We start from the raw sequence: 15,850 nt of genomic DNA on the forward strand, positions 1-15,850 counted from the left end.
AATGTCTAGAAATTCTCTGCTTATACACAGAAATATGTGAAGACCAAAATAATCTCAAAGTTAAGTGGTAGATGCTGTCATAAATGGAGTTTCATATTTTCATTATGTATTTATATGAATTACCTGTGTTAAGTTAATGCGATAGTTAAATATTAGAAGTAGGTGCACATTTTCTTATTTATATATTCAATGTGTTTTTTACAGGTAGATAAAAATTAAAAATTTTCTCAGAACATAAAATAAGAACACACAAAATAAGAGACAGACAGTGACATTTTCTCTGAAGCTTTTTTTTTTTTTTTTTTTTTTTTTACTTTATTTTACAGTAATGATACACTAAAATGACATTCTATAACATGTGTTTTTGTAGAGGCCTCTGTCATGAGATAAAAAAATTCGGCCATTTTTCCAGGTCGAAAGAATTTTTATTGCCTGCGATGCACCGATTTATGAAACTTTATGATCATTCATGTTAAGATCCCAGTTTTATATAACACATAATGCAACATGGTAAGAACTGCTCAAGTATATTAAACATCTAAAGAGTACTGCAATAAATGGTACAAAATAAAAATCAGATGCTAAAGATATTTTAAGAAATTTTTTACAGCAAATGATAATTAAAACTAAAATGAAATATGTTAACAAAATGAAAGCAATATCAAACTCTTCAAAAACTATTTACATAAATCATAATTTGAATTTTTATAACTGGATTTAAAATTACTGACTGAAAGTACAAACAAAATGTAACACTCAGCAAATTTTATGCTATTATAATACATATCAGAAATTAATAGACTGAAGCATATAATATTTAATAAACAGCTATATAATATTTAATAAAACTTTCTGAAAAAAAAAAAAAATTATATTCAGGTTGTATACACAGAATTAATGTTTTACATAAACGTTTGTAAGAAAAAAGCTGCCACATAATATAAAATTGCATTCATTTAATTTACCCCCCCCCAAAAAAAACAGAAATCTTTAACTTATAATTCTAATTTGTATTATAAGTTGCATTAATAAAAATATGCAAATAAAGAAGAAATACTTCTAATATACAAATGCTAATTAAACAAAATTTTCTGAATAAAAATATGAAACACTATGTGGCAACTTAACCGGGCGTAAGAACACTCAATATATCAATATATTTCAATGAATTTTGTTAACAGTAACATCAATTAAATTTGAATTAATTTTATTCATTGAATATCACATCAAACCCAAATAATAGAGGCATTTTACTGAACATGAACAAATGAAAAACTGAATATTTTAGCTACCAGAAACAGTTGTTTGAAAATCGATCTAATTCCACACAGATAATACAAATTAGCAACAGTTTTCAATTTATTCTCAGTATCTTAAAAACACTTTACCTATAATTTTAAGAAGTCAAACTCCTACTTATTCCTATAAATCTGTCACAACCAGTGCATCGCTAGCTACATACTCTCATAAAAGCTACATACAATTAAAAGCACAGACGTGTAGGGGGTAGGGTTCAAAATTCTCCTGCTTTCCGTTATTACAACAATCATAAATATAAACAGACAGTAAAAAACAGTCAATGACTAAATTCTACTAGAAATGTCATTAAATATAAATAAACTTGAACTATGTACAGTTACCCCACAGGGGTCATTTCCAAAGAAAGATTTCAAGTCGATGCCTCAATACCTTTTCTTAGCAACATTGGAATGTACAAAGTGTTTATATTAAGCACCAAGAACTGTCAAAACTATATGACATGTATAACACAGACAAAATAAATTAATATATTGAATTACAGGTCTAGTATTTGAATATTATAAGCAGCTTGTGACTTTTTAAATGCACATTTTCAACAAAAATATAAAAACATTTACAAATGAAAAGATATGCATTTTAAGGAGACAATAACACATTAATTTCAGGTACTATAATGAAAACTATGAAAGTTCAAAGTTTGACATATTTATTGCATGTAGGAGAATAATAAGAATATGAAGCTGTTTTAGATATGAAGCATATTTTAAAGAACAAGCTTAATATTAAGAATGTAACTAAATTCACAGCTTAAAATGTTTAAAAATAAATGCATACATACATCTACAATTTCACTCCCCATCTCAGTTTCAAACAATAACCTTCAACCTATGTGCTTTGATTTTAATCTATTTTTTAATATAAATTTTCTATTTTAAAATTTTAACATTTTCCATAGTTTGCTCAGCTGCATCTGATAATAGCTTTAACCTTCCAGCATGCGCACTTGGCAATTTTACATGAGCACATTCATTATTTTACCGTTTTTGGCACGAAAAACGACATAAATGAGTGAATATTGATAATAAATTTGTTAAGAAATAGACTATTAATCTTATTATTGCAAAATACAAATGATAACACATTCAAATATAAGTAAATTATTTTCAAGTTCTTATGTTAGTGAGATGGAAATGCAATCATGTATTTTATTATAGAAAATTTTAAATTTATTATTTAATAATTATATTTTAAAATAGAAGCTAATTAATTTTAATATTCATCAAAGATAAATATAGACAATAAAAAAGGAAAACACTTTGGTAGGGAAAAAAGTAAGCTTAGCATTACTTACTTCTGGAAAGAAATTTACTTCTTACTGGTTACAAAAACGCACTTTAAACTAACTTTGATGTTTTTATTTATTTCTAAAAAATATTAAAGTTAGTTTATAGAAAAAATAGTAATAAAAGAAAATAAGGAATAGAAATCGCTATTGTTCTCCCATCCAAAGGTTTCCTTGTCTTTTTTTCTCAATCAGATAATTCTTGAAGAATCCGAGCAAATTCAGCTGGTTGCACATATTTGCCATGAAAACCGATATAAAATTTGCAGAGCCAAATGTATTCAAATCAAAATAATACACGGCAATTAATAACACAGAATTACAAAATATTTGAGAAAAAATATTTTCCAAATTTTAAAACACGACCACACGTGTGCATGTCGTAACTTTTATGAAAAAGCTGCCACGTAGCACAAAAGCCCAGTTAAAAAAAAAAGTCAAATGATTTCTTGTTGGCACATTCTATGATGTGGGGAAGGGTAGAAAGGAGGAATAGAAACGACCTTCAGAAGTCTCAGCTTCGATATGCGAAAAATGTGCATTAAAAACTGAATTTGTCGTAAATTTTGTGCATACGTGCGTGCTGAATTAAGTTTTCATATTACAAAAGAATAGAAATATTAATATCTAAAGTATCAGTGCTAGACAGGATATTAAAGGTGTGATAAATGAAAAGGTTTTTTATTACAATACAATGAGATGGTTTTGTGGAGTTAATTAACATTAATTTCATATAATTTTGGTCTGCAGAGGGATCTCTTCAGAGACATGATGTTCAATACTAACGTTTCTTTATATTCTCAGAAATACTGGCTACTTTCAAAGATAGTTATTTTACAAGATCCACTGTAATTTATATACATAGTTATTTTACAAGATCCACTGTAATTTATATAGTTATTTATAAATTACAATATTACTAATCTTAATAATTAAATATGTCTCATTACTGCTGCTATCAATCTCAATAATTTTATATTTTGTGTCAGCATGCAGTTAGCTTTTATTTTGCATTTATTTCATTTTGATTTCAAAAGTATAATGTCTATTAAACAGTAATACATGAAATTTAACAAGTCAATGAGAATAAAATACTGAATCTACCTTTGGTAAAGCGTAGTTTTTCATCCCACTATTACATTTAGTTTGTATTATAATACCCAGTTTTTTCATCTAATATTTTGTTCTCTATTAACACATATTAATTTATGTACACATGAATCCTAGGGTTGTTGTTATTAGATTGCAATTTTTTAACACTGTCTACCTACAAGAGTAAGAAAATTTTTACAGAACTCTTTTAATTAACAGCACTAACTTTTTTTAAAACATTCTTGTTGAAATATATTATGCAGCTCATGCTATTGGAAAATCTGTTTGGTGTCATAGCTGCCAACCTTGAAATCTGAAAAATTGCAACTTCTTGGAAGGGTTTACGCACTGCATGATGTCATTTTAAAAGAACTCCAAACTGACTTATATTCACCTTATAATGCATAATGCAGGTTACTGAATTATTTATAATGCATAGATATTCTAAATGATATGTTGTTTGGGAGAAAATTTACATTTAAAATTTTTGTACACTTTTATGCTGAGAAAATCCTGAGTATTGAAGAAAAGCTTTTATTTATCACAGTACAATGAAGTATGATGCAAATAAAATTAATAATTATACATATTATACTGCGTAGCTAAGCTTGCACATTAAAAAAACAAAATTAAACACTGGTTGAATCTTCATAAAAAGTCTTACAAAGGTACAGAAAATTATGACAAATCAGATCAAATAAAATTTAAGAAAAGCATGCTAACCTTTAGTAAAAAAGATCATTACTGGTGGGAAATGGAACTTGCACAGTTCAAATTTCATTAATTTAACATAGCCCACCAGTAGCCAAGCAGTCCGATCAGAGTTCAAATACATGAGCATTTTCGTGGTTTCCTCATGTGTTAACTTGATACAAGTCAGTTTCTCTCAGAAAATTCTCTATAAAGGCATCTCTAGCTTTAGTAAATAGTCCATGTGTTCTTCGCCTTAATGAAATAAATCAAACCATAATAAATTCAATAAACTTCATTTATTGCCGGGAAATATTTTCTGTTCTTTGACGTAAGGTAAAAATTAAAAAGAAGAAAATTCAGTGATCTACTGAGAGACCAGGTAAGAACAGGAAGAGTTGGCAGCTATATTCCTATAAATCAAATGACATTTATCACTTGACATAACTAAAATTTAGCCATTTATGAAACTGGTATACACATTTATGATAATAAGTGATAAAAATTATGCAAATGATAACAATTTTTGCTTGATAGTTTGTTCTACTGGACATCAAAATAAATGATTAAAGGTACTAAAGATTTTCATAAAAGATTACTGATTTTATTCAAAATAGAGTTCTATGGCTTTTATAGCTGTAACTAATACTCTAAAATCACAACATAGACACTTTGTTGTTATCTTTGTTGACATCTTTGTTTTATATTATAAGTATGTTTAATGCAAGCACTTACACATTTCAATAAACTTACTCAGAATTTTAATGCATCAATCATGTAGAAACATATGCTGTTTGCCTACGAGAAGAAAAGCTCCTGCCACAATGTCTGATGGGTGGCGGTTGCTATAGCAACAGGGCTAGTGTATTTCAAATAGTCAAATAAGGGCGAACCAAGGGTTGCTTTCTTGTTATTTTACTTTTGGCGACTGTTGGCTGAGGGCAAAAGAGTTTATCATTCACCCCTACGGAAAATGCGTCAATACTCATTGGCGAGAACTTTTCTTATGGTAGACTATAGCTAAGATGAATATAGTTTCTAATGACACAATTATGCTTCTATTTTGTTTGCTCTTCCACTTCTGAAAATGCTTTAGAATTGACAAATTTAAAAAATAATTTAACAGAATTTGATATTTGCTACAAAATAATTTAATCTAGAAAACCGACATGGAATAAAATATTCCTCCTTCCAGCAAACAGTTAAATTAATAAATCATAACTGATACTAACATAAGAACTTAGGTTAATAATGAATTAAAAGCAAATACATTTCTACATAAGTTATTTTGTAACTTTGCATAAAAATCACAAAACACAGATAAGCAAATGAGAAAGGGAAAAAAACTTTGGAAGACAGAGGAGAGAAGGGAATTATGAAGAAATATTTTTTTGCCTCTTGTATGTTGGGATATAATAAGCCATGATTTGTGCACCAACTAGTTTTACACAGGCTGTTATAAATCTTTTGAGAAGTTGAGCAGTTATTTGATGGTAACATACTGTTGTTACATTATGAAATGACAATATTATACTTAATTCATTAGCATATTTAATGACTGTTATATATTTAGTAACATTATTTGTGTACACTACCAAACAAATAATTTTAAAAAGTAAAACCAACTTAACATTAAAACATGCACTAAATGCAACCAAAAGTCATCAGTATGCATGTTCTAGCTAAATCTTTGAGAGCTAATAACTAACAATACATATTAGAAATGTCAATCAATCTGTAGAATTTTTAACTCATGCATCTATCAATAGAAATTTAACTCATGGAAGAAATTCTTTATTTTCTTTAATATTATGGAGATAAATTTATATATATTAAATCTTTCTTACATAACATAATCAAAACACAGTCAAAATTAATCAGAAATTATACACCAAAATTGTGGAGGGATAGCTATTAAAAATTATTCGTAGTGCTATTACATATATCTAGAAAGGCAAATAGTAATATTTTAAACAGAAATTAAAGAGGAATTTAAATGTGATATATTGCTATTTATTATTGCTATATAAATAACAGCCTCTTGGTTGACAATATGATTAATGTAAAAGCTGAAGATTACTCCTGCAGATAGCAAAGCAGTTAAAAAAATCTGAGGTAAAAAAAAAAAAAAAAACCTAATTACATAATAAGTTTTTCTTAACATTATAGAGTGATAAATTTTACAGTTAATATATATACAATCTTAGAATGGATTGAGAACTTAGAATCAAGAGAATTCATAAAACTTTTGTATAATAAACAACAGAAAGCTATAGTTAAGCATTTTAAAGAGCGAAAACTTTCAAAATTGTATTAAGTACAACTCTTAACATAGAGATTAATTTATAAGTATTCCTGCAAAAGACCAATATTTGTAAATAATGCATCAAAAAATATGTTAATGAAAGCCAGTTTAAATTCACATATTTCTCATTTGATAATTTCAAGTTAGTTACTGGGATTTAAAAAAAAAAAAAAAAAAAAAAAAAAAGTGTCAAAACAAGTTTTATGACAATCTTTTATAATATAAATAAGATATTTTTTCAGCATTACGAATTAAAATATAAAATACTTCAGATACCGAAAAGATAGGTTATTCAGAAAAGCAAAGAGCAAAAGTATTAAAAATTGTTATCAAGAATTAAAGCATTCATATCAAGACAATTATATCACCATAAAAAGTATTCAATAAACTGAAGAATTATTCATGAAAATTCAAGATCAATTTTTGCATTATCTGTAGACAAAAACTCTGCTATATTTTTCTTTCATCTGTTATGCTATCACATGTCAAGATTTAGTCCTTAAAGAGAGGTAAATATAGCTATTGTAAAATTAAAACTATTCTGTGTTGAATATATGTTCTTATTTTAGAACCTTGAAACTAAAATATTCACAGTTGTTATAATTATATATATATATACTCTAAGTTATAATGATGATAAAAATCTCACATGTATCATTCATTTAATAAGATAGAGACGGGAAGAACTTTAGCATAACACAACTGGAGAAAGGAAAAGTAGGAATAAGACTAGAGGACAATTTCAAATTTAATTAGTAGTTATTTCATTTTCTTTCAATTTTGCCTATTACTAAAAATTATACTAAATATTCTGATGGTTACTATTGAGATATAGATACTTGTTACTACCAATGACACCGTATTAAAATAGAACACATGGTTCAAAAATAAGCATGCCTGAAAATGGAATATTTCATACTTTTCTTTAAAACTTCCAGTATTTTGGAAAATCAAGTTTTCCCAGCACTATCTATAAATTTCGCATGTTGCTAAACTCCAGCTTTGTAATTTTAAGAATTTGAAGAACTGTTAAGCCCACAAAACCTAGTCTTATTACAGCAGCTGTGAATAAGAATAAAAACAGGCAGACATAATTTGAATTGATGTAATTAACAAACAGAATGGATTGACAAGCACAATTTGATTGAAGAAAAGGAAACTTAAATTCTAGCATCACCTCATACTTCACTAAATTAGTAAAAGCATGGTCTTGAAGTTCTGCCTGTCTTTTTTCTACCTGACATATTTTTGAATGGATTTGAATTTTGGTAAAAGGAAATATATTGTGAAAATTCAATATTTAGTGAAGCTAAATACTTAAAATACTAAACAATTAAAGCTTACAAATTATTTCAATAATTTGGATAAGGCTGTTTTAAAAATACAAAATATTCTAAACAAGGTACATAAAAATATATTTACGTAAATTTCAATAATATGCAGATAATATTCATACAACAGGAATTGAGCAAATTTCACAAGAAAAACTGATTACTCATGCCCCCTTCCCAAAAAAGCCTCCAAACATCAAAATTGATGTTTTTTAAAATAAAATATTTTTCTTTAAAATAATTGTCACAGAAAGATTTTTCAGCCACAAAAATTACAAAACTTTATATAAATAAATAAATTTCTCTCTTTAGTAAAAATACTAATTAAAAAACTCCCACACAGAACATAATATGAAATTTAAATTCTTCACGTGCTTAGGCTATTCTGCACTCTTCAAGACTCAATAAAAATTAAACTGTTAAATTATGATTTACCTTCACAGCAAGCATGTTCAATCTATGCCCTGAGTTGTTTAATTGGGGGAGGGCTGTGGGGAAGCAAGTGCATGAACAGTGATTTTATAGATAAGAACTGGTTGGATGACTTTAGTAAACAGCCTTAAATGAACTGAATATTTATCTTCCACAAATGACCCAAAACAACTTACAAATGCTTTAGCAGCAAATTTTTAATATTTCAATATATATTTGACTCTAAATCGAGAACAAACTTACATCTGCTAACTTGAAAATGGGATGTACAAAGTTGCAATAAAATATGCTGCAATGTAAAGAAAATTCTTTTAAGTGTACATAAACTGAATCTGTCTAAAGAAAAATTTCCAGTGCTTCACAAACTTTTTCTGTTTGCGACATCTGCTAATAGAATGCCAATTTGTAACTTTTCTTGCTATATGAAGAAAATAAAAATATTATACAAATATCTACTTCATATATCAAATTAGATGCACTAGTACTTGAAAGACAGGTTCAATGTTCACATAAAAAAGCTATGCTGTTTTTGTATTCCTAAAAAGTATATTTTTGATTAAAATATAAATTTTAATCAGACGGAATATCAATATAGGATATATTATGATGATCAGTATACATTAAATTCTGTATATGGCCAATGGCATAATCTTGTTGGTTAGTTGAAGCTTTTGGTACATGTTTGTTGGGCCTTGCAGCTAAAAACTTCAGAGGGTTTTCAGAAGAACCTGCCGCTTTAAAGCATTTAATAACCTTTGAACAGAGAATGCAATATTATTCCTGTTAAAAAGTGCTTAAGCAAACTGCTTCAAGCTTATAATTTGTAGCAGAGAAAAATGACTGTATGCAAAGATTTATTTTGCAAGTATATTAACTATTTTCAGGAGATAAAATCAGCAGTGCAAAAATAATACAGATTATTTTCTGTCTTAAGAAATTTAAGAAAAGCTTAAGAAATTTTTGACACAGATTTATAAAATGCATAATTAATTGACAACAGACGACAGGAACAAGAAATAATGTTGATAATGTGCATGGATTTTTTCTGTACTGTCCCTCAATTTCATTAATTTTCAATTATACAATTTAAAATTAATTTGAACTGCCATACAACAATTTTGTTTTGAATAATAAACTTGAGGATATTCCAGTTAGTGGTGCATTCAAAATTCAAGAAATGAAGTTTTTAACTATAATTTAAAATTAACAAGAGCGAAAGAAGAATATGCCTAATACTGAAAATATAATACTTAGAAAAGAAAAAATTCATGTAAACACATATGTCAACGAACAGTACAAGTAATAGCAAACACCACTTCATTTAAAAAAAAAAAAAAAAAAAAAAAAAAGCATGAATAGATTTTTTTAAGCAGTTAAGACACATACTTTTTTAACATACATGCAGTAAATTCATAAACATAACAAATGTAACACATCAATATGCAAAAGCAAGCACATATAATTAAACACACCTACAGATGAAAGAAGTACATAATAACAACAAATGTACATAATAATAAATATCGTTTAGGCATTTTTATCACATTAGTAAGTACTTCAGTTTAATTCTTTTACTCCTAATGAACATGCATATACCAAATATAAAACACTTCACAAATTTTCAGAAACAGTTTTTCCAATTCTCAATATTTTTAATGGTTTAGCAATGAAATTTCCCCTAAAATGTCATGAATAAGTGTTTTTTTAAATTTTAATTTAAAAAATGACTATCTCACTTTGTACCTTGATTCCTTTTCTTCAAATATACACCCACACCGAAATCAGATACATTAAAAGCTTGCAGAAATTTTCAAGTGTAATGAATAAGGAAGCCAGGAATTTTTCTTACATAAAGCTGACAGGGTTAGACAAGAAAATTTAGAATAATTTCCTAAATAATACTTTATAGATGTATTTTAGCCCCCCCCAGTAACAACTGACTGAGTACAAATTACAATAATAATAACCAATCCAGGAAAACAGTTTACTGTATATATATTTAAAAGTAGGTGTTCCTAGATGGATATATAATATTAATCGAATGTATATACTTTAAGTAGATATAGATAACCTAAAAAAATCTTGGAACCTATCATTCAATAAAAAACATCACTATTAATGGCAGTGCAAACATTTTTATCTCACGCTTCATGAGCAAACACAATTTTTTAAATTTTTAGATAAAGATACAAATTGCGACTAATTTTAAATAATAAATGGCCTTACAGCAAAGACATGCATGTAAATATTTGATAAAAACACATTCATTCAAAGGACCACATAAATTCTCACTGGCACTGATTACGTGAAATAAAAAAACTTAAAAATGACTGTGTTGTTCATAATTTAAAAAGTCATATAATAAAACTTTATCTCACTCACACACACATATATTTTACCAGTATTTCTGACTTTACTTTAGATGCTACACTGCAAACACAGAGAATACTTTGCACTAACATGCAAATTATTTTTCTATCATGCATTTTACCAATATGTAAATTTAAGGACTTTCATTGTGAAAAATCTTGCATTTATGCAGCTGAGATTGATAAAATTTTATTTTTCAAAACATAATGATCATACTAGCTGGGGAAGCAAAAATCAGCTAGTTTAGGGGACTATTGCTACTAGTAGAGATACTAAGTACAAAAAAGTATTAACTTATACTTTTTACTTAATATGTTCAGTACAATAGTCCTTTACACTCACTTAAAATTATATATATATATAAGTTATAACTAAATCAGAAAACAAGCTATTGAACTTTCAGATGCTTTTTAACTCTTTTATGTGGAAATTCATTTGCCAAGGATACTTCACAAAGAGTTTTTCACTGAGATAAAATCTACTATCCTAGAAACGGGTTACTGGCACTATCTGAGTAATTATCTGAGTTGTAAAATCAGAATTACTTAAAATTCTCAATAACACTTACAAGCACTTTATCTTGTAACCTTTCTGCAACTAAATTACACTTCTAAACAGATAGTGAAAAGCAGTTCTACTGATTCATACATAAAATGAAAAGGTTAACAATTGGAGCAAATTAGAACTCTTAACTTTGTTATAAAAGGTTAATTGCTCAGGTTCATATTCATATGTTTAAAGGCTAGAATATATAATATTTTTAAAAAGAAAATAACACATATAAAATCTATTTAGGCATTTAAAATCAGTACAACCACATAATGCACTGAAAATATGACTATCATTTAAGAACAAAATCATAACAATAATTCTTTAAATGCTCCAAAAAGGAAATGAGATATGGATAAATGTTTCTATCTCCTACAGTTGCTGTGTTACATATATGTGTGTCTTCTGACAAATAAGAAACCGGCTTACTTATCATATTCTGATATTTCAGAAGTCCTTAAAAAACTTACAAAATTTGGCAACATAAGAAATACACACAAACTGAGAATATAACTCTTAGCGATAAAAATTGTTAAGAAATTAAAAAGAGATTGTGGCATGAAACTTTAATGTTTTTATACTAAAAATCAAACTTATTAATTTCCTAATGTACAATTGAATATTGTCCAAAATACAAACTAAAAACTAATTTTTATAGCCAAATACAAATATGAATTCTATCAAAACAAAATAAGACACTTATCTTGAGACTTAACACTGCTAATCTCAGAAAATACATAATTTCATAAAACTTAAAAATATAAGCTGCTTGAAGTTTCTTAGTAAAAATTTATAATAAATAGAAAATTGTACACATAACATAATCCGATAGTTAAGAAAGAGGGGCTGTAGAAATTTAAAATAACAGATGCATTAGAAACCAGATGTGGAACTAATATCTATTCTTTGATAAAAAAAAAATGGTCATAAATTAACAAACTTCATAAAGAAAAGATATAAGTTACATTAAATAGTAAATATTTGGCATCATAATTCTAAATATGACAAATGATTGTAATTGAATATCTATACCTATTGTTAAAAAAAAGAAAACGGCAATACAATTTTAAAAAAGAAAAACTTTATGAGATTTCCAGTTCCTGCACATTTCATAGTGTCAAGCACATAAGGCAACATACAACTTGTGGCACAAACTTGCCTGATTTTTGACATCAAACATAACATTTTGATGTTGATTTCACCAGCATTTCAAAATCCCTCCACAAAACTAGAAGGAAAAAGTCCTGTTTTACCAGTTCTTTGTAGAGTACCTTTGTACCACCCATCCTCTCGCTTTTTATGAACATAAACAACATCACCAACTTTCAACTCTAACTCATAGTCACTGTTTGGTGGGTAAGGCACAATGCAACGAAATCTGTGCAATAAAAAGGTACATTTTAAACAATATATAAACATCAATTTTTAGAAAACAGAAGAAATTAAATATTTTTAATATGCATGCTAAAAGTGAATTTTTCTTTACTAATAAATATTTTTATTTTTGTGAATCAAAGAGAAGAATTAAAATCAATGTTACAATGCTATATAATAAGTCAGATATGAAAAATTTATATTTACCAAAAGGAAGACAAAGTTGCAGAATGTTACCATGAATGGTACAAAACAAAAATAAATTAAAAAAAAGGCCCTCTAAATATATGATTAATGTGAACAAATAAAAAACTAAAATTAATTTGTGAGAGAAAACAGCATAAATGAATATATAATTCAAACAATTTTTCATTATAATAAAGGATGAAATGCATTGTTACAGTAATACTAAAGTATGGCTTACATACACTTTGTTCATGAGAAAGTAAGCGGCAACAAGAAAACCGTAATGCATCATAAATGATCTCCAAATAGATTCATAGCCCCATCATTAAACATTTAAGCATGTTATGGGAGCCTTTGACGTAAATAGTTGTTATGAAAGAACCAAATGATACATAAGCTGCCATGGAAGAAGCAGCTGCACATAAAACTGAATGCATTCTATACAAGTATATAAACTATTCTGCATCATGTTGCTGTTATTTAATGCACAGTGCAGCAAGTATTAGGTCCTTTTCACATGTAATGGGGCTAGTCACTAAAGGCAGGCAAGCGTTTACCACTAAAGATTTATTACCCTTCCAAAATGTGTAATTATTGGGAGAAAAACAGGTATACTTCAGGTATCCAAATTACAAAGTTTATGAGCTGTGATAGATAATTCTAGTCAAAGTATTCACAAAGTGGTGCTAAAGTGGTTCATTTTAAATTCACCTTGATAGAAATGATGCAGAAAACAGGACAAACTCCCAGAATGGGTCAAAGCATTCACTAAGTGGTGCTAAAGTGATTCATTTTACGTTCACCTGGTAGAAATAATGCAGAATACAGGACATACTCCCAGAATGGGTCGAGTGCAGCTAAAGGTAAGTTGCAAAGATTACATGTATACAAACATAGGCACATGTTAAAAATTCAGGATTAATCTTCATAATCCAAAGTTATCACCAAAGAACCCTATGAATCAACTTCCTGTGGTTTACATAATTAAAACACATGCAATAGAAAGTTTGTGAATACACAGACTTTTGTTTATCATATTAAAAGATCACCTGGTAACTTGAAAACAGATGAAATGGACATTAGCATTATCAAAGAACTGCACTTGTCCAAAATTATGAATGTGAAATAAAAGGGGTTGCACACATTTCTGCACATGGAAGTTAAGTACTTTCAAGGACTTTAAAGGATCATCAATTAAAAAAAAAAAAATTAAGGACCTATCAGCAAATGGAAACTGAATAAATTCAATTAATCACATTATCTACACCTGAACTTCATTTTTGTCATCCTAAAAACAAAATAGATCTGTATGTACGATGCATTATTATTAACCATTTGATGTGCGGTGGTTGTGCCCTGAAACCACCAATTTTCGAATTTTTTTCTCTTCTTTCCGAAATTTTTGAGTGAAAATGAATTGATTACTGCTCTTTTACTCCTAAATAACATAAAATGACTGGAGAATCATACAAGTTTTAAGTCTTAGTACTTCAAATTGGCTGCCTTTTAAAATTCGTTTTCAATGAAACGAAACTAAATAATGCTGGGCATATACCAGTGAAATTTAGAAGATCCAGGCAGTGTGTATTTTGTACCACAAGGAAGAAACCTCATAGAACAAGATACATATACGAAATGTGCAATGTGGGTCTATGCAGTACCAAAAAGACAAAACATGCTTTGAACAGTGTCGAAAAAAAAAAAATAATTCTTCTTTGAAATTAAAAAATAAACATTGAGTTTTTTTAATCCTTACTTTACTGAGTTTTTTATCCATTTATCCGAACGTCCTTATTATGTAGGTACTTAAATTTTCACGGCTACAGAAAAATTACATAAATGTTTATTATTTAATTTTTTCTGACAATTTACTTTGTAAAATAAAGTATAAAAAATTACCCTATAATGCAATTTTTACATACATTTTTTAAAAATCGTAAATTTCATCATTTATTGGAAACATGCATGGAAAAAGGTAAGTCCCCCCTGCTACCTCAGTAAGTTTCAAAGTCCTGGATGCGTGCTGGTTTCACAGTGTAATCACCACCCACAGAGCAATGGGCAAGAGTAGATTTTTTTAATTCATATATTACTTGTCTCTAGGATCATAATATTCAATTTCTAGAGTTTTTAGTTAAAAAAAATTATCTCTACATATAATAAAAGAAAGAGTCTGTCTGTGTGTCAGTGTGTCTTTTGTTCACACTGCACGTAAGCTAACAGACCCACGGCTACGAAATTTGGTACATAGGTGCATCTAGGCAAGAGCCAGCGCACCTCGAAGCGATTTTTTCGAAATTCAAAAATTAATTTTTTAAAATTTTATGTTTTGTGATGAAATTGCGTCATTTTGAGACATAATGGGCTATAGGAAAGCAAGATTTTACTCTACACACTCCATTTTCACATCTTAATGAAATGCAGGCATTTAGTTATTTTACGAACTTAAAATACATTTCGTGTTTCAATAAATTGATTAAATACGAATTTATTTAACAAAGTGAGCTTAACACCACACCTTTTCAATGGGATTTTTTCTAAAAAAGTTTATTTAAAAAATGCACAGTTTATTTTTCTTTGATTTTTGGACACGTTAAACTTTCATCCTTGCGACTGATTTTACAAAAAGGATTTTGGAAAAATGATAATATTTTGTATTTTTTTAAAAAATTTTTAAATGAAGCTTCCGAGTACACTTCTCACATCTTTAAAAATGTGATTTTGGCAACAATTTACCTTTCTTATTGTTGTTGATAGATTTTTGATGAAATCATATCATTTTGAATAGTTTCATTCTTTTAGAAATATGGGTTTGGCAACAATTTTTCATCGTATTTCTTATGTCACTGTTTTTAAGAGATTGGTATATTTCATTGTCATTTTTTTATATATATAAATACATTTTTATTGATTTTTTTT

At 27.8% G+C, this 15,850-nt stretch overlaps 1 protein-coding gene across 3 annotated transcripts in view; it reads right to left on the bottom strand.

Annotated features, from left to right (window-relative positions):
• Positions 1-287: 287 nt before the first annotated feature.
• POSH (SH3 domain containing ring finger posh) overlaps positions 288-15,850 on the bottom strand; it is a 134,785-nt gene continuing 119,222 nt past the window's right edge. For all 3 annotated transcript variants that reach the window (XM_085823402.1, XM_085823401.1, XM_085823404.1), the window contains exon 15: positions 288-12,749. In XM_085823402.1, the coding sequence (XP_085679528.1) occupies positions 12,581-12,749 (169 nt within the window). In that variant the 3' untranslated portion in view covers positions 288-12,580. The remainder of the gene's footprint in view (positions 12,750-15,850) is intronic.

The sequence above is a fragment of the Stegodyphus dumicola genome, chromosome 9, assembly GCF_044657685.1.
Source record: "Stegodyphus dumicola isolate Sdum_Otavi_A_Nest chromosome 9, ASM4465768v1".
Classification (NCBI taxonomy): Eukaryota; Metazoa; Arthropoda; class Arachnida; order Araneae; family Eresidae; genus Stegodyphus; species Stegodyphus dumicola.